The sequence below is a fragment of the Ciconia boyciana genome, chromosome 3 (genome assembly GCF_034638445.1).
Source record: "Ciconia boyciana chromosome 3, ASM3463844v1, whole genome shotgun sequence".
Classification (NCBI taxonomy): domain Eukaryota; kingdom Metazoa; phylum Chordata; class Aves; order Ciconiiformes; family Ciconiidae; genus Ciconia; species Ciconia boyciana.
Window position 1 is genome coordinate 100068992 of NC_132936.1, and position 18717 is coordinate 100087708.

At 46.6% G+C, this 18717-nt stretch overlaps 1 protein-coding gene across 1 annotated transcript; it reads left to right on the forward strand.

Moving 5' to 3' along the window:
• ZFP36L2 (ZFP36 ring finger protein like 2) lies at positions 1–4259 on the forward strand. Its single transcript, XM_072856807.1, has 2 exons — positions 1–275; positions 915–4259. The coding sequence occupies exons 1-2, from the start codon at positions 225–227 to the stop codon at positions 2334–2336; spliced, it is 1473 nt and encodes a 490-aa protein (XP_072712908.1). The 5' UTR covers positions 1–224; the 3' UTR covers positions 2337–4259.
• Positions 4260–18717: the final 14458 nt, after the last annotated feature.

Here is an 18717-nt window from a genome sequence, read left to right on the forward strand (position 1 = left end):
GGAGCGGCGCGGGGCGCTGCGGAGTTCCCGCAGTTCGCCCGCTGCTGTGCAGCCGCCGTTGCCGCCTCGGCCCGGCACCCGCCGTCCCGCCGGGAAGGAGACGGGACCATTTCGGATCTCAAGCAAACGGCCCCCTCCTATCTAGTCGTGGCTTTTCCAAACCCTCCGAGGAGAGCGGGATCTTTCGGTCCTTCCTGTATTTCCGACCATTACAGGATCTAGAAATGTCGACGACACTTTTATCTGCCTTCTACGACATTGACTTCTTGTGCAAGGTAGGGGGGAGCGTGGTTCCCCAGGCGCGACCCGGGCTGCCGGGCCGGGGCCGCGGTTTGCAGGACGGCGCTCCGGGCTGCTCGGGCCGGGGGACGGATCCCGGCGGGGCGGGAGGCCCGCGCCCGCCCGGGACGGGGTGTGCGGCTGGCGCTGCGGGCGGGTCGCCGCCTGACAGCTGGCCGGGTTAAAGCAACGCGGGTCCTGCTGCGAGGCGGCTGACGCAAGGCTGCGAGCCTGGGGGAGGCGTGCTGCACCCTCGCCACGGGGGCTTTTGGGGTGGGTTTTTTCGGAAGTCGTAGAGGCGCCGAGCTGCTCTGCAGGCGCTCGCCCGCAAGCGTTGCGCTGCCGAGAGGAACTTTTCCAAAGTTGTGCGCGCAGCAAAGCCTGCGAGAGGGCTTCTCCCCCGCTCTGCCCCGCTCGCTCTCAGCACACCGGCTTTCGGGGCCGGCTGGGCGGCGCGACCGCCGCCCCGACCCCCGCGGTGCGCCCGCAGCGTCCGGCGGTGCCGCGGAGGGGGCGCTGGGCGCCCGCGGGAGCCGTGGCGGTGGGCCGGCGGTCACCCTGCAACACCCTCTCTCTCTCCCGCTCCCTGTCTCCCCCGCCCCCTCCCTCCCCTCTCCCTCCCCCCTCCCCGGCAGACGGAGAAGTCCCTGACCAACCTCAGCAGCATGCTGGACAAGAAGGCCGTGGGGACCCCGGTCACCCCCCCTAGCTCCAGCTTCGCGCCGGGCTTCCTGCGGCGGCACTCGACCAGCAACCTGCCGGCGCTGGCCGGCGGCTCCAAGTTCCCCAGCCCCACCGGCTCCAGCTCTTCCTCCACCACCTCCTCCTCCTCCTCCTCGTTCGGCAGCCTGAAGGAGACGGGCTCCGGCGGAGGCGGCGGCGGCAGCAGCAGCCCCACGGCCCTGCTCAACAAGGAGAACAAGTTCCGGGACCGCTCCTTCAGCGAGAACGGCGAGCGCAGCCAGCACCTCATGCAGCAGCTCCAGCAGCAGCAGCAGCAGGCGGCGGCGGCCGGCAAGGGGGGCGGCTCCGGCGGCGGCGGCGGGGCCCCCATCAACTCGACGCGCTACAAGACGGAGCTGTGCCGCCCCTTCGAGGAGAGCGGCGCCTGCAAGTACGGCGAGAAGTGCCAGTTCGCCCACGGCTTCCACGAGCTGCGCAGCCTCACCCGCCACCCCAAGTACAAGACCGAGCTCTGCCGCACCTTCCACACCATCGGCTTCTGCCCCTACGGCCCGCGCTGCCACTTCATCCACAACGCCGACGAGCGCCGCCCGGCGCCCGGCGGGGGCACGGCCGCCCCCCCCGCCGCCGCCGCCGCCGCGGGGCCGCACCACCACCCGCACCACCCGCCCCCGCACCCCGCCGGCAGCGCCGGCGACCTCCGCGCCTTTGCCCCCCGCGAGCACCCGCTGGGCGGCGGCGGCGGCGGCTTCGGGCACCCGCGCGGCGGCGAGCGGCCCAAGCTGCACCACAGCCTGAGCTTCTCCGGCTTCTCCGCCCACCACCACCACCACCACCACCACCCGCACCCTCACAGCGCCGCCCCGCCGCCGCCGCCGCCGCCCGGCGGCCGCCTGGACGCCGCCCTGCTGGAGAGCCCCGGCGGGTCGCGCACGCCGCCGCCGCCCGCCTCCGCCTCCTACTGCGAGGAGCTGCTCTCGCCGCCCTGCGCCAACAACGCCTTCGCCTTCTCGGGGCAGGAGCTGGGCAGCCTCATCGCCCCGCTCGCCCTCCACACCCAGAACTTCGCCGCCGCCGCCGCCGCGGCCGCCGCCGCCGCCGCCTACTACCGCTGCCAGCAGCAGCCGCCGCCGCCCGGCGGGGGCTGCCCGCCGCCCCCCGCCTCGCCGCCCTTCAGCTTCCAGCCCCTCCGCCGCCTCTCCGAGTCGCCCGTCTTCGACGCGCCGCCCAGCCCCCCGGACTCGCTCTCCGACCGGGAGAGCTACCTGAGCGGCTCCCTCAGCTCCGGCTCCCTCAGCGGCTCCGAGTCGCCCAGCCTGGACTCGGGCCGCCGCCTGCCCATCTTCAGCCGCCTCTCCATCTCCGACGACTAGGGCGGCCGGGGGCCGGGCTGCCGCCGCCCGGCCCTGCGGCTGCCCAGCAAGTAAGTTAACGAGCGAAGCAAGCGAATCCTTCTCTTCTCCTTCTTCTTTTTTTTTTTATATATATATCTATCTATATATACACCGAGAGCTGAACAAAACAAAAAACAAAAAAAGCGTTTTGCGAAAGGGCAAATGACACGAACTGAACAAACCTATTTTTATAGAGAGACCTTGGAAGAAGGGGATTTTTGTTTTGGGGTTTTTTTGTTGTTGTTCTTTGGAGACAACTTATGATATGCACCAGCAGCAGCCATTCCATCTGTGTTCGAAAAAGAAAGAGCATTAGAAAAGACACCACCAGAAAGCAACAAACAATCCGGGGAGCGCGAGTCCGCCTGTCCAGCTCCTCCAAACCTTCAGACACACACAAAAAAGTTACAGACTAGTCTGTCTTTCAATCCAGTTCAAATAAAAACACAGAACATAGTAAACCTATAAGCTTTTTTAAAAAAAAAGAAAAATCCAACATCCTGCCAAGAATATGCCTTGATAACAACCTTCTTTTTTATATATCTATATATTATTATTATAACAAATGCTAAAACCTTCATTCCAAAGTTTAATATTGGTTCCATTGCCACCACTTAGTGGATGTTTGGCTTAGAACAATTTTTTTTGTTGTTGCTTTATTTGGAAGCACTCAACTGAGTTTAGTTTGTAATTGTTGGAGAATAACTGCTGATTTTTTTTTTAATTTTTTTTAGCTGTTTGAGTTGATTGCATGAATGAGTCACTGCACACAACTCAATATGAAACTATTTAACTTATTTATTATCTTGTGAAAAGTATACATTGGTAATTTGTTCATACTGTATTTATCGGGTATGATGAAAAGCAATAGATATATATTCTTTTATTATGTTTAAATTATGATTGCCATTATTAATCAGCGAAATGTGGAGTGTGTTCTTTTCACAGTAATATATGCCTTTTTGTAACTTCACTTGGTTATTTTATTGTAAATGAGTAAAATTCTTAATTTAAGAGATTGTATGTAATATTTATTTCATTAATTTCTTTCCTTGTTTACGTAAATCTGAAAGATTGCATGGTTTCTTTATAGAAATCGGTCTCGATGCTGTGGAAGTAGTTTGAGGAATTTCTATGGGTTTTTTTAGAATGTAAATGGTTGTAGCCCGTCCGAGTTGAAAAACAAATGAGAGAAAAAACCAACAAAAAACAAAACCAACAACAAAAAAGACTGACTTGGCAATCAGACTTCAAAGTGGCAAATCTAATTCAGACTTGTTTAAAGTAACCAAAAAGTATTTTTTTGTTGCCTAACTCCACCAATCACACTGTGATATAGTCTCAAAGTATGTAGCAATAATTGGGGGTCCCAGTATTACGTCTCACAGTGCCTTCTTGAGGGTCCATGCTTGCCTTAAGTATCTCTCAACCAAATAAGTATTTTTCTTAATGCTTGAGATAATTTGAATGTAGGGATGGGTTTTAACTACAGCAAAATTTCGCCACTCTTTATTTTATAAGAATGGAGGCCATCTTTGGATCTGAAACTTTATACAGTACATGAACATATCTTGTTTAATTGAATTCCAAAACTTGTAATTTTTATTTTTCCTTATATAGAAAGTCGGGAGTTTTCCAAAACTTTCCTGGACGGTGGATGAATGAGCAGTAGCTTAGTTTTGTTTGTACATAGGTACAGATTGAGCACTATGTACTCTTTTGGACTACTTTAACAGAAGTATGTTTTGAATGTAACTAAAGGATAAGTCAACTTGAGTTGTAATATATTTTTCGGGAGTCAGTTCACTACAAATTGTGTGAGACTGTAAACTTTGTACTGTAAATGTTTTGTAGTTCTCCCAATAAAATTTTTTTGGAAAAAAAAAAAAGAAAAAAAGAAAAGTAGCCCTTCACACTGTTGAAGCCCTGTCTGCCAGGCAGTGAGTATTTCTTGCTGAACACCCCCCTGCCCCCCAATCACAAATATGTCTAGCTACAGATTAACCAGTTTGCACCACAGCTCCAGTCCACTCCTGCAGCAATCACTGGTCGGTGGCCAAAGCTAATAAACGCTTCCAGAAGGTTCGGGAGTATTAGTGTTAGCGGTGTACTGTATCCCGCTGCCTTTTTTTTTTTAATTTGGGTTGGGTTTTTTTTTTTCTTTTTTTTTAAAAAGAGGGTAAAGGAGCAAACCTTTGCTGCTGGTGGCTTAACAGCTGGAGTGGAAAAATCTAGTAATGGCATTTATCAATCGCATCGCTTATGGGGATGTATGAGCGTGCCATTAGCCTTCCTGGCATGTTTGGGGTAAGGAGGAAATGGCAGTTTGGGTAATAAAAAGGCATAATTAAGGTTTACCCTTTGTCCCAAAAGCTTTGTTCCCCTTCGCTCGCAGGAATGCGGACTTCTGCCTCAATGCTCCCGTCACCCAGCTGAGGGCATATTGGTGTTAATCGGGCTAGCATTAAATGTGTTAATCAGTTTTCAGGGCTTGGGTTTTAAGCAAATTGTCTTTTTGAGGGTGTATTTATATAAAAAATACTGGGCAGCCGGGGGACTGTGTGTTCATTAGTGCTGGAGGAATTTTCTTGGCTAATAACTCCACGGTTCGGTCCATTATTCCAATCAATCCCTTCAACTTTTAAGTCATGATTTCTACCAGCTTATTTTTGTTCTTTTGTCATACTAATCATAAATGTTGTTAACGTTATGGCATCTCTGCGCTGCCTGGACCGCCACAGTACTTTCTATAAATACAAGGTAGAATGTAATACCGGTGCCATATGTTTGTGTAACAAACCTTGGACTGACTCTCAGTTTAAAATTAAAACAAACGTAAGCAATGTATGACAACGCAGTCCAGCTACAGCAATCATCCATTTTTTTTATGGATCGGTCTGACGTTTTGGCTCAGAATTGCTCCCTTCAATTCCCAAACTAAACTCTGAAGAAACTGCTTTTTGGCACTGCCTGCAGGGTAGCACCGAGCACTGCTGGGTCCTTCCCCGGGCATCCCTGGTACAGATACCATGGCTGCAAGGAGGAGGAGTTCTCCAGTAGTTTGCAGGGACAGAGAGTAGCTGTTGGTTTGACCGGTGTCTAAGCTGATGTCTTAACTCGCTCTTGGCATTTTGAAACTGCCAACCTGAAACTGTTAATTAGGAGTGCATGTCTCATTTCGTTTCAGATTTTCTTCCTTCCCTAGGTATGTTTTTCACTTCTCTCCCTTGCCTACCTCTTCCCCTGAGCCTGCCTTTTTCTTGCCACAGTAGATAAGGACCTTATTTATTGCTGTATTTCGCTTATCTAGGACAGCTGTACTCCATCAGCGCAGTACTTTCATCTTCTCTGCGGTTTTCTGTTGGTTGAACAGGATCTCGGTGAGGGTGCCGGGGTTGGCTTTGGTGTCTCCTGGCTGGAAGAAGAGCCCTGGAAGCTTTACAGCAGCCGCCCCACGTGAAACACAACTGCGCTGGTGTCAACGCCAGCGTTTTGTGTGTTGAAAAGGCTGCCAGGACAGGATGGGTGGCAGCCCACGGATGTCTCCCAGCAAGGCAGTGGCGTGCCAGTGCGTGGGGAGAGTGGGGCCTGAGCTGCCCTCTCCCCTGCTCCATTGCCCGAGTGAGTGATGCTCCGAGGCCAACCGTCCTGCGCCCTGTTTTGTTTGTATCTCTGCAAAAGTGTACTGCAAAACCATCTGTTGCAGTGTTACGTGCTGCTGTTCAGAAAACCAGAAGTCCTTGAACTGGGAAGATAAGTGTCTGTTTCTTGTGCTGCACAATCAAGTGTTAACATTTAAACTGGTGACTTACGTTGTTGATTTAAGCAAATGTTCTCTTGCTTTCATTTCAAAATTCAGCGAAGCATGTAAAGCTGGTCAGACCATTCAGAAATTTCCTGATACCTTGCAATAAATTGATGCACTCTGCCTAAAAATAAACTGGTTTTCTTCAAGAGCTTTGGGTTGAGAAGGAACTCTAAGGTCTCTGCCCATTAGAGACGTGATACTTCTCTTAATAGTTGGGGCACTTAAAATGACTTTGAGGATCTGGAAAATGGGGATTTTACTAATTATTGGTTAGGACTGAGTGCTTGGACATGCTTGCTTCAGTTGATAATCTGAAAGAAATTGCAGCAAAGACTTAAATTTGTAGAACTGGGTGTAATGGTATGGATCTTGAAATAGGAATTGATTTAACGTGGCTTGATACGATCATTAGGGGGTTTTCAAATGTACTGAATCAGCAGTTTTGATTTTTACTCCCTAGTCCTCTCGGTTTCTTGGGGGCTTTTTGTTTGTTCGGGTTTTCTCTGTTTGCCTTCTTCGGGTAGAGCAGGTGTGCTGTAACTCCAGTGCTTTTGCTTTCTCTGGGCTTTGGGGTTTGCCGCCTGGCCCAAGTTAATACCAAAATTAAACCCGATTCAGCACACAGCTGAACGGATTGCACACCACCAAAAATCCTCCCAGCGATGTGCCAGGAAGCACAGGAATGCTGCTCTTCGCTTAGTGCATCACGGTTGAAGCCTGAGCTGATTTCGCTGTATGCCCAGATTTACCCCAGTTCAAGCGTAGAAGCTGGAATTACAGCACAGTCTGTGTCACTTGTGGAAGAGGGCACTTGGCCACCGGAGGAGCTGGTAGGCTGCCGGCCCCTCGCTCTGCCGTATTGCTGAATGCAGAACGCGGCAAACGAATACCTCGGCGGTTGAATACATAGGCAGGGGATGAGCCCTTTTCCAAAATATCATTTAAATGTCCGATGCAACTCTTACATTACTTTGAAAAAGAAATTATTGCCCTCCTCCTGTTTTCTGCCCCATCCCATCCCATCCCATCCCATCCCATCCCATCATTAGGTGTGCAGCTTGGATTTTTTTTAAAAAAAGGGTGCATCTGACAACCTCATTTTCAAAGAAAGCCCAAGATTTCATTTTTGTTTATGATTGAGATGTACTTTTATTTTTTAATTTTGCTGGTATAGCATTAAAGCTGAGGGACTTGTACTGTACATTTTTAATTGTGTGGTCTGTCTTTTCTTGCTGACCTTGAGTGTGAACCTTACTTGGTGGAGCTTCAGGCGGTAGTGCTCTGTCGTTGATAAGATAGGACATTTCAGGTTTTGCCTGCTGAGCCTACAGACCTTGGCAGCACATTAGCTCTGGAAATTGAAACTTCACTCTCTGACCCTTCAGCTTAAACTCAGTTCCTCAGTGGTTTAAGGCAAAGGTACTGGGCTTCCCACTTTATTGCATCTGAAGTATAGTTGCATTGTCCCTTCTGCCAACCCTGCAGCTGGTTGGTACCTGCCCAGAGAGGGGCAGGAATATCCTGAGTGACCACAGCCAGGCCCGTAAGTCCTCATCTGCTAAAGAAGTAAGTGGAGGGTTGGGATGAAAATGATATACTTGTGATGTAGCAGGTTGCCTCCACCAGAAGAGAGCAGTTTCTCCGCTCTGCTCCTCCCTGGCCCTTTCTGACCCACTCCCTGAGCCGGTTCGGGTCGCTGATCCGGCAGAGCACCCCGGCACCCTGCTCACAGCTTGCACCACGTGGCTGGGGGTGGGGGCTTGGTCCGCTGCCACCAGAAGGTCCACTCGCCCCCAGCAAGCTCTGGCGCTTGCCACGTCTGCCTGGGGGTTGATGCATTTTATTAACCAGGCAGAAAGGAAAAAAATGGTGTTTTCTGCTGGGGTAGACTTGAAGCAGGTCAGTGGGGAGTCTGATGAGTTTCAGAGCTGGTGCAAGGGAGGAAGAGGAGGTAGAGCCCCGCATCCCGGAGAGGAGGCAGGAGTGACGGAGTGGAGGACAAGGGATCTCCCCACCAGGCTGCTAGATAGGCTTATCCCTCCCGCCTGGGTTTTGCTGAGTTTGAAGAAACATTTCCTCCACAGCTCTTTGGGAAATTCTTGGTATGCCCATTTTAAAAGTGCTTTTCTATATTGGTGGTTATAAATGACTCACATGGACCTCGAGTATTTCTTGAGTATCTTGAAAAGATACCAACATTTATGGGAAGGCTCAAATCAAGATAGGGCTTAATTAATGTGAATGTATCCCTGAATAGTTATTTTGTCTGGTTTACTGGAAATCAAATAATGGTTGTGTGGCAAAGCGCTGCATCTTCTGAGGAGTTCTGGATGTGAAAGGAAATGCTTGCTATCAGCTGGCGTAGATTTAACAGGTTGTGTAATTTTTGCAGCATATGTACTGAAGAACATTGATTTGTAGGTCTAAGTCCTTTATTAATATTAAGAATTTAATATTGGAGAGGAGCATGGAGGAATGAGATTCCTCCCTTGAGGTTTAGAGGACCTTGTCTCTAAAAACAATTTTTTGTCTCAAAGCTTAGGCAAACAGATACGATTCATTTCATCTCTCCTTTCAGAGGTATAATGGATGTGTTAATGGAGGCATTTTGGGGTGAACCCCCCCAAAATTGGCATTCCTGAGGAAAGCAGGCAAAATTACCCTGACAAATCTCCTCTCTGTCACTGAAGAAGGGTAGATGACATCTGCTGAGTAATTTCTATTCTGTACACCATCTGAGAAGGAAATACAGGGTAATTTAAAACCCCTTTTTTCTACCATGGTTAATAACATAAACAGGGAGCTGTATATGCTGAAATCTAAATACGAGGGTCCTATATCAAGGGATTATTACCTTATCTTTTCTGAATGTGATGTTCACTTGAATACCTGGAATCGTAATAGCTACTCAAGATAAGAAATGGAGGGAAATTCAATAACAGTAAGAGGCCTGGTAACTTATGAGATCTTGATTAGCCTTCAACTGCGCCTAAATGTTGGAAAAGGATTCCCTGGACTGTATGCAAAGGGAGCTGAATAGCAGTGTGAAAACGATTCCCTCATTGCAGAGGAGCCCTAACAACTGGCTTTTGTGATTATTAAGGCTTTCTTGTATCCACATATATATATGAACCTTCTGGCTCTTCCGTGGATGACCATTTTTCACCCTAATTTTTAATTGCCCTAAAATTCCAGCTTTGGGGGCTGTGGATGGTAGGTAGCTCTGGCCCCTGCAGTGGTCTCAGAGCTCTTGCTGGCTGGGGGGATGCATGTGCAGCTCTCAATCTCCTAAATAGCGTCAAATCTGAAACTGGACTTCCTCTTCTTAGTAGAGGCCGTAATGCAGCTAGTGACATTGGGTGGTGGTTTACTCTTCCCATGGGTGAGCGAGCATGGGGAAGGGAGGAGAGGCATGTGGCCCCTCCAGCTGCCCGCCCTGGGAGGGTCTGCGAGCTGGTCTGACGCCTCGCTGCTGCCCAGCGGTGCGGTGGAAACAGTGGACGTGCGTCAAAGGGAAGCCCAGATATCTCCTTTTGGGGCAGCAGAGCCCTGGGTCAGTTTGTGCCTGTCGTGCGCCTGCACCTGCATGAGGGCAAATTGTTTCTTGTGCTGGATGCCATTTGGCTCTGTTGCAGAAGTGGCACAGCAGGGTAAACAGGGAGGGTTCGATACAGGGTGCTGCTGTTGTGTTAAGAGGGCTGAACAGCATGCTGTAAATCTTAGGAGATGAATTCAGTGTTAACAAATACTTTTTTTAAAGGTCAGATTAGATGAGGAATGCAGCGATTTGCCAATCCAAATGAACACTAACTCTAAAAAGACAGGAATTTGTTTTCTGCTAGATTAGTGCTCTGATCTGGATTCGTCCCATGGCCTCGTGGCTGTAGAACAAAAGCACGAGCGAGGGCAGGAGTACGTGAGTAACGTGAGGCTTGGACCTCCGCTTTCAGCATCAGTGCAACTTTATATTGACTTGAACTGGCTGTGAAACCGCAGCCTAAGTTATGTTCTGTGGGTTTTTTTCTGCATACGCGCTTGAAATCCCAGGATGTATCAAATGATGTCCAGGGGACAGGGGGAGGCAAAGCCTCGTGCAGCAAACTGTGCTGAGCTTTCTAGAGCCAAACCTGAACATTTTGCTTCAGTTTGGCTGCTTTGCGTTGGGGAAGTGCAGCTGGGGAGACTGGGAAGATGACGTCGAGGAAGGGGAAGCCTGGAAGCCTGGAAAAGCCATCTCCCCTGGCAGTGGTGCACAGCTCTGGGCTAGTGTCAGCGTGAACACCAACTCATGACCTCTCCTGTCTACTCAAAGTGTTTGCTATGCTAACCTGCATCTTAAAATGAAATTCATGATGGAATTTAGAATTCATAGCACAAAAGTGAATACTAAACTGTTAATACTAAACTGTTTGCTGCAAAAGCATTGCAAAGCAAGTAATAAGCATCTCATTTTATGGGGTCTATCTCCATCTGCAAATATAAGGCAAGCCAAAATGTAAGGCTGTCGTTTAATGGCTGTCACGTTTGCAACAGATGCTTTTTGATGACTGTGAACAAAGCACGAGGCCAGTGAATATTTCCAATAATGCAACTCTTCAACTTTCACAAATGAACAATCATAAGAAGTTGAAGGGATGATACACCTGAAATCTCCAGCTCTACCGAAGAAGATGACAGCAGCTCATTAAAAAGTTTCTCTCCATTTTCTCATCCAATAGTAGATATGGGCACACAATCAGGGACAACTGTGGATTGGGTTGGTATGACCAAAAAAAATATGTCCCAAAAGTTCAGCACCTGGAGAGTTAGTAGGACTTGGTGGAAATAATCCTTATTCGTAAAGTAATTACAGAAACGCAACCTGACTGGTGAGTACAATCTACTGTTGCAAGTAGTAAGACTTATCTACTGTTGCAAGTAGTAATGGTGAGAGATTTAGAAAGGGATTCTTTCAAACCACTGGTAAATACCAGCTCTCAAAGAGGTAACATGAATACCATAGGCAATGGTATATATAATGTATACACAATGGTGTATACATTAGGCAATACTAAACTTCTGATCCAGGAAGCAGTCACTTGTAGTTTAATATAGAATAGGTGCTGTTTGGTTGGTAGGAACAAACAAAATGTGATAATGAATTTTTTAAATAAATTGATTCACTGTTGGTAGCTGTAAAGATGGTCAGTTTAGATGAGATTTACAGATTTATTAATTAAAATGCATGTTACCAAAACTTTCCAGAACGTTATGGAAATATCTGCATATGTTTTATGTCCTGAAAAACAGTCTTTAGGTGTGCATGATCGTACCCTCAAAAAGCCCATCCTCTCACAGAGGTACAGCCTGTTGTCAGAGGGACCGCAGCCCCTGCCAAAGAGCAGTGGTAGGCAGCAGAACGGGTCTCTGCTCCCAGCTTGCTTTCACCACCTGAAATTGGGAAGAGTTTGACTCGGAGTATAGCTAGGATTTAATCTGGAGGAGACCCTTTTGGGACAGTAAAGCCAAGAGGAGCAAGATCCTGCTCAGTCCCTTGCAGGAGACGTGTGACTGTTACTCTAGCACATCAGAGACATATTTGCTCCTGGTTTCACTGATTTTAATTGTTTTATTCAGAAATACTATTTAGCCTTGCAGAGACTGCTCCTGCAGTCATTGACATGGGGATCTTAACCCAATACTTAATATTGTATTATAAATTGCCTCAGATGTTTACCAGGGGCTCTGGGAGCTCAGCTGGCCGTAGTTTTTACCGTGGCGTGGAGCAGAAGTCCCCAGTGAGCGTCTTAAAGCCTGGAACAGCTGGTAGCCTGCCAGGTGGAGGTGGCTGTCCTGCTTACCCCTCTGCCCTAAGACGAGGGGCCAGTGGTTCCAGGTGTGATGCTCCCCTCCTGTCAAGCTCTTTCCTGGGCTGCAATTTGGTACCTAAGCAGGGACATGCATATTGAGAAAACAAGGGAAAACATCAGTGAGGTGAAGCTCTTGATCCTCTGCTAATGCAGGAGACGTGAAGGGGGAAGAACCTGTCTGGGTTCCTTTGCTTTTTTGTTAATTAGCACTTTGTAACATGGAGTGTTTTCACCTTACAACTCTAAAAAGTGATTGGAAAGAGCAGTTGTTCAAGGGGTGTTGAATTCATGGAGAATGAGCGGATAGTGTTATCCAAATGGAAAAGGAAATGCTAAGTGTCTTGGAAAAGTTTCCTTGAAATTACAGGAAATGTACTTTCTGTAACTCCAGAATTAGTAGTAGAACAGGAAAAAGAGGGAGGGTGAAAATCAGCCAGTTAGTCTTACAATAACATAGAAGAAGGCAGAACTTAATATTTCATGGTTGTGCCAGCATTACACAAGCAAAGGACAGCATCTTGTAAGTTAGAAACCACAGCATGTAAGTAGCCTTGTCGCCTTGGCTGCATGGAGGAAAGTAAAAGAAACTGGAAATACTGTTGTATGCAACTTCCCCTTGTACTGCATCTGACACAGAAGAAATAATTCACTAAAGTATTCAATACCCCACAACCTCTTAGTAGGGTTAGCTTTTATGATGCAAATGACCCATCATTTTAGAAGTTGAACAATTCCCAGGGAGTAAAATGTTCTAACAGAACCAATTTCATTGAATTCACTTGTTCTCAGTTCTCTCAATGAGCCCAATTAAGTCCAGGTGGAAATGCTTGTGCTTCAAAATGACTTGCAGAGACTCAGCAGTCCTGGTGAGCTTTGGGTGAAAGGAAGGTCAGGTTCTTCCTGAAACCTACTCTGTAACCCTCCTGTTTGTGCAGAGCCCTGTGTCTGTGAGCCCCGGGTACTGCCGTGCCGTGACTTTCAGCAAAATATGTAAGTATGTGATTTCTTAGTAGTTCTTTTCTAAGGAATTTTATGAATTCTGAGGAATGGAAGTTTTGATTTTTTGAACCATTTTTTGCAGTAATTGGGATGAGTGGGGAGTTGAGGGGAATGCTGGTGCCCGTGATGATGGAGCTCTTATCCCATCATTGGTGTTTCATAATGTCAGCTGTACATCTGGCTTCTTGAATTTGCATTTGAATTCTGGTGTGGAAGACAGAGAGTGACCAAAGCTGTGCTGCAGTAGTGGATTTGGGTTTACAGGCAAGTTTTCTCCTGAAACCCTCTTGTAAAGGGCTTTCTGCATTTGCTCAGCATGAGAAGTATGCAGCTGGTATTTGGAGAGGGCTAAGAAAAGTAAGAAAGAGAAATCCTAATTTATTTGGTAAATATCATGACACCTGGTAAATATAATTGCTTCAGTGAAATGAGAGAAAAACTGCTTTTAAAGAGTGAGATCTTCAGGGGAGAGCTAGGAGTTGTGTTGAAGCCCCAAGCACACTGCTGGCACTTGCCTGGGAGTGCTGACAGGGGCTCAGACCCAGCCCTGAGAGAGCCCAAACCTTTAGAGAAGTTTAGCCTTTTTTTTTTTTTTTTAGTTTTTCTAAAACAAAATGAATTTCTAGTTTGCATTGTGCCTGGATGAGCTGTGGTGTTTTGGGAATTAGAAGGTTCCGGAAGTACTGGAGAAATTTGATGCTGGTGAGACTTTTCTTCAACCAAATTGAAGCAACTGGGAAAGGCTGGAAAAGGTTAAACTTTGGGATGTTAGTCTAAGGTGAACCTCTGGTTCTGTATGGCTTGCCTCTCCCTGCCTTGCTTAAGGCTGTGAATGCTGCCTGTGCTGTCTCTCCTTGTTGACAATACTTGCTCTCTGTATGTCTTTGGTGACACTGGGTTTTATTCAGTTGGTAAAGGTACCTTCTTCTCTGTGTATGTTGGAGCTCCTGTTTCTCTCTGGTGTCACTGGACTATTTGGAGAATCTCTCTTTCTGAATATGAATGACAGGGAGGGGAAAAAAGGGTAATTTGTAATGAGAAGCAATACGTTCCCTTGAGCATGGTCCTTTGAGTTTGTCCTCCTCACCCAGCAGTTTTCAGTAGTGTCCCTGTGACTGCCTGTATTCAGAGATGGTCACTCCTGGAAAAACACCAGCCTTGACCTGCCACTGTCCTGTCCAGTTGCTTGCTTGGGAAGCTGTAACTTCTGCTGGGCCTGGGAAGAAATACTCTGTTCTGCAGGAGTTGTGTTGAGCAGGGCTGACGCAGCAGCTGGTAGCACCAAAGCAGAAGGCAATATGAGAAACGTGCAGCATCCCCTCACTCCCATGCAGTCTGTCTCCCGATAGGTAGTACAGCCTCTGGCCGCTGCTTCTCGTGGCTTGCCATCACTCCTACGTGGTTTTCTCCAACCAAGTGCACAGCCTGCCGGTATCCTTGGGTCCCACACCCTAAAGGCATCCTGTGCTGGCTGGTTTCCTTCGTTCATGTGCGCCAGTATGCTCTGTTCCCACGTATTATTGTTGTCTTGTCAACTCTGATTCAGGCGTGGCTATGGGAATGGATGAATTGTATCTTCAACTGGGTGTTCAGCAACTTCCGTGGTCGTTTCAAATCCATCATTGAATACACTGAACAGTGACCTTCATGTTTCCAAATATGTGGTCTCCAAAGGGCCTCATAAATCCCTCTGCATTACAGCAGAACTGCTTTAACAATTTTTAGCTGGCTAATGGTTATAGTATAGCCATAGAGTAGATGCCTCGTGTCTCTGTTGTGTATGTTCTGCCTTAGTTAAAAATGATCTTCTGATGTCTGAAGGACCAAGGCAGGAGCATATTTTTTTTTCCCCCCCCTTTATTTGATCCAAGATATGCATAAGTGCACTGACACTTGTTTGCTGTATTTCTTTGCATGTACTGACTGAACTTTCCCATGGCAGACAGATTTGGCTGCTAAAAAGCAGAGTGCAGTTGCTGCAGTTTGTGGGGTTATTGGTCTGGCCTCCACTTAAAATTTATCAACTTCCTCAACATGTTATTCTTAGCATTAACCTTACATTTTGTCTTTCTACGTATTCCCTCATGGAAAATGCGTAGCCTGGCGTTAGTCACAGGAACAGCCGATTTCGGTAGTGGGCAAGCTGCGCTCTGTTCCAAGTTGTGCAAAGTTGTTTATTGATCTTGTGATTGCAGAAATGAAAGAGTTGCCTGTGTTTTAGCTGGGCTGCTGTGTGGTATGTGTGGCTGTATACATTTACACATACATATGTGTTTTATGTATTTATAGTTTATATATTTAAATAAATATAGGTGTATTTAATGTGTATTTATAATATATGTATTTAATAATAGCAACATGAGAATCCTACTGTCCATTTGGCTTCAATCTTGGCAAATACCCTGGTTGTTCATGACATGCAAGATACTCGTAGAGGTAAAACTTCTTGTGTGAGGATAGATTGATTTGTCACTCATGACACTGCTTAAGACTTACACAAGTCGGTGACTTGTGGTAGGCTGTTTCATTACCTCAGCCATGAGGTCTGTTTCCTGAAACATTTGATGTAAAACCATTGCTTTTTTAATAGAGCATTTGATTTGTGCTGCCTGATGATCTTTCATCGTGCCCTGGATGTTGCTGATGGGTGACATATGACAGGTCTATGAATGTGACAGTTGTGACAGCAACCTCTTTAAAGTCATCATCAATATAGTGAGCTATGTTCAGCACTTGACCATTATATTATACTCTACTGGCAGAATTTCCAGCAGGTGCTGAGGCACAGTTTAAGGTGAGCTTGTATCACTTGTGACAAAGATATAGGAAAGACTCTGCAGTTCCAAGGCAAACTTTCCATGACTGAAAAGTGTTACAGTGTGTACTTGCCTTGTATATCCTGGATTTTCATACATTTGGGAATTGCCAGGCATCTGATTCCACTTCATAGCATTATATCTGTTTGTCCAGATGTCATTTAGAGTGGCAGCTTTGCCATTCCTGAGGTAATTTATTCCTAGGCTAGTTCAACTTATGCTGTGCCCCAAAATGACTGATTTTCTGATCTCCTAATTACTAAACCTGGGGTGTTGGATTTTGCTTGGCATTGCATAGCTCTCAAGGAATCTGTTTTCTGTCTTGCTGTTCTGGCTGGGGTCAGCGCGCTCTGAGGGGTTCAGTTCTGACTGACTTCTTTCCTCCATCAGTGCCGGAAGCTGAGAACTACTTTGTACAAATATGAAGGCTTCCTTGAGAAGAAGGCTGCTTCATATCTCAGTTGGTGTTAGGACAGAATTTTAGCAGCAGGGTTTTTTCTATTAGACACCAGGTAGAGTGTATCCCTATTTTCCACTGACCTTTATTGAAAGAAATGGAAAGACTGGGTGTAGGCTTAGATTTAAGTGTGTTTGTATTTGGGCAAGCTGTGGTGGTTGACATAGTTAATATTCAATCACTCCTGTGTCATTATCGAGATGAGGTGACCTTGCAGTGCCTCCTATATGGCAGTTCCTAGACGAATGTGATGGATCCAGTATCCACTGGCAGGGTTACGGCATTTGCCTATCGGTATGAAGAGTGATACTGAAAAGAAGGTTAGTTTAAGAAGACATTACACTGTTTCCCCTTTTTCCCTCCCCTTCCCTCCACCCCAGCTGACTCATCCCTGGCACCCGAGGACGGTTAGTGTCTCTTGTGTACATAACACTTGGTGGTTATAATTGACGTGTGGTTTGTCAGTGATTATTTACTTGGTTATGGAGGGGCTTACAGATGTTGTTATTGATGCCAGCTCTAATAAGGGGTTACTCAGTTGGCGTTAGGTTTTGGGAGAGCAATCCTTTATGAGGATATACAGATGTCAGAAACCAAGAAGGGACCATCATGGCTGCCTCTTCCTCGCAGCTATTGGGAACTATTAGGAATTTGCTGTAAGAGGGAGCCTAATTTTCTGATTCAATCCTGTCTGCAGCCTGTGTGTCAGTGTGTTGTTTTGGGCTGGATGACTCGTGTTGAGTGCAGGACTTTATCTGTTCTGGTGACCTGAAGGAAAAATCTTTTCTTTTTTTTTTTGTATTGCTAGAATTTGTATCTTGCTGGAAACTCTTGCTGCTTCCAGGGGCAATTAGTGTATGCAGGGTGCTTTGGGCTCTCGTAGATGTAAATTGGGCCTTAGCATAAAGGAGGTGCATCTCTGCATTAGAATTGCACCAGAAGTTGCCTTTGGTCTGTAGCTATGAGGGACATCGCCTGAGACGCTGGCTGTGTTAGAAGTGGGCATCATTTTAAAAAGCAGTGGATGTCATTTAATGTGAGAGTGGGAAGACAATAGCTCATGTTCTTATTTGCTGCCTCAATATTTCTAATGCCAGTTCTGGTGAGAATCTGCACTTTCTCAGAATTTATACTCTGTGTCTAGTGGAGAGGATAGTGGTGTTAAAACCCAGGTGCTCTGACTCTAGGCTGCTAAATATTTTTTGTTTGTTGTCTTGCACAGACTTGCCCTTCCTTGAGTTTATTCGCCTTTGGTATAGATGGCCCAATGCATACCTCCTTTGCGAAGCATTTTGAAAACTACGGACAAAAGGAACACTTCTGGCATGGCAAATCACTCATTACATTTGGCATATTCACTTGTAGAGCTCTTAAAGGCATGCACCTCTAGCAGCGTCTTACCCGACTAAATCTTGTGAACTGCTTTTCCAGGTAGGAGTAGGTAACTGCTGTTATAGGGGACTGTGCCACAACTCTGATGAGAAAAGGAGTGTAGTGTAGTTTTGGGAGAGGAAGCCTTATCTAGAACAGCAGTGACTGCACTCCGATGGCAAGGAGGTAGAAAAATCCCTCTAAACAGATTTTTAAAATTATTTTTTATTTTTTCACCCAGCATCACTAAATTGGTCTACATATGCTCCCACTAGTGCAGAAAGTAAGCCCAGTCTACAAAGCCTTGGTAAGAATCTTAACCAAACCTCTGGGGACTCTAGGGCAGAGATCAAGCTGTGCCTTGCACATTTGGGATGCAAAACCATTCTGATTGTGTCTGAAACGAAAGGGACTTGTTGAGTTCTTGGCTTTTATTACCACTGTGTTTAGTGACTGTAGATCTTTGCTTCCCAATGACCTTGTGTCCCAGAGACTAAGCCTTCGTTATGTTGACGATCTATTAATCTTAATATTTACCCTCAAAATACATAAAAAGGAATTATGACCTTGGCAGAAGAAATGAAAATAAATAGGTAAGGGAAGCTATTATTTATTTTTTCAACATTTGCATTCTGTGTATGACTTCACAAAGTGTTTTTCTAACATGAATTCATCTTTTCTAACACTCCGGTACCCCACTGATTTGTTCTTAAAATACTCCTTTCTGCACAGCAAGCTTAGTGCTTCACAGACCACCCAGAACAATTGTACATAAACTGCAAGCCACACTTAGTGATTGGGCCTTTTTAAAGTTTCAAATAATATTTTGTCTTCCTTGACTTTTTTAATTAAAGCTTATGTTTTATACGTGAGATTTTGGAGGATTAAGAAAGGGAGTGGTTGTTCTTCTCCTATTTGCTAAACCCACAGGGGGCATTTAGCCTGATCTCATTTGAGCTCACGTTTGTCTGACAGAGCTTACTCTAATGTCAAGGAGGTATAGATTGCACCTATGCAAATAATAGATGTATTTGCTTATGCTCAGAGATCGATTAGTGCG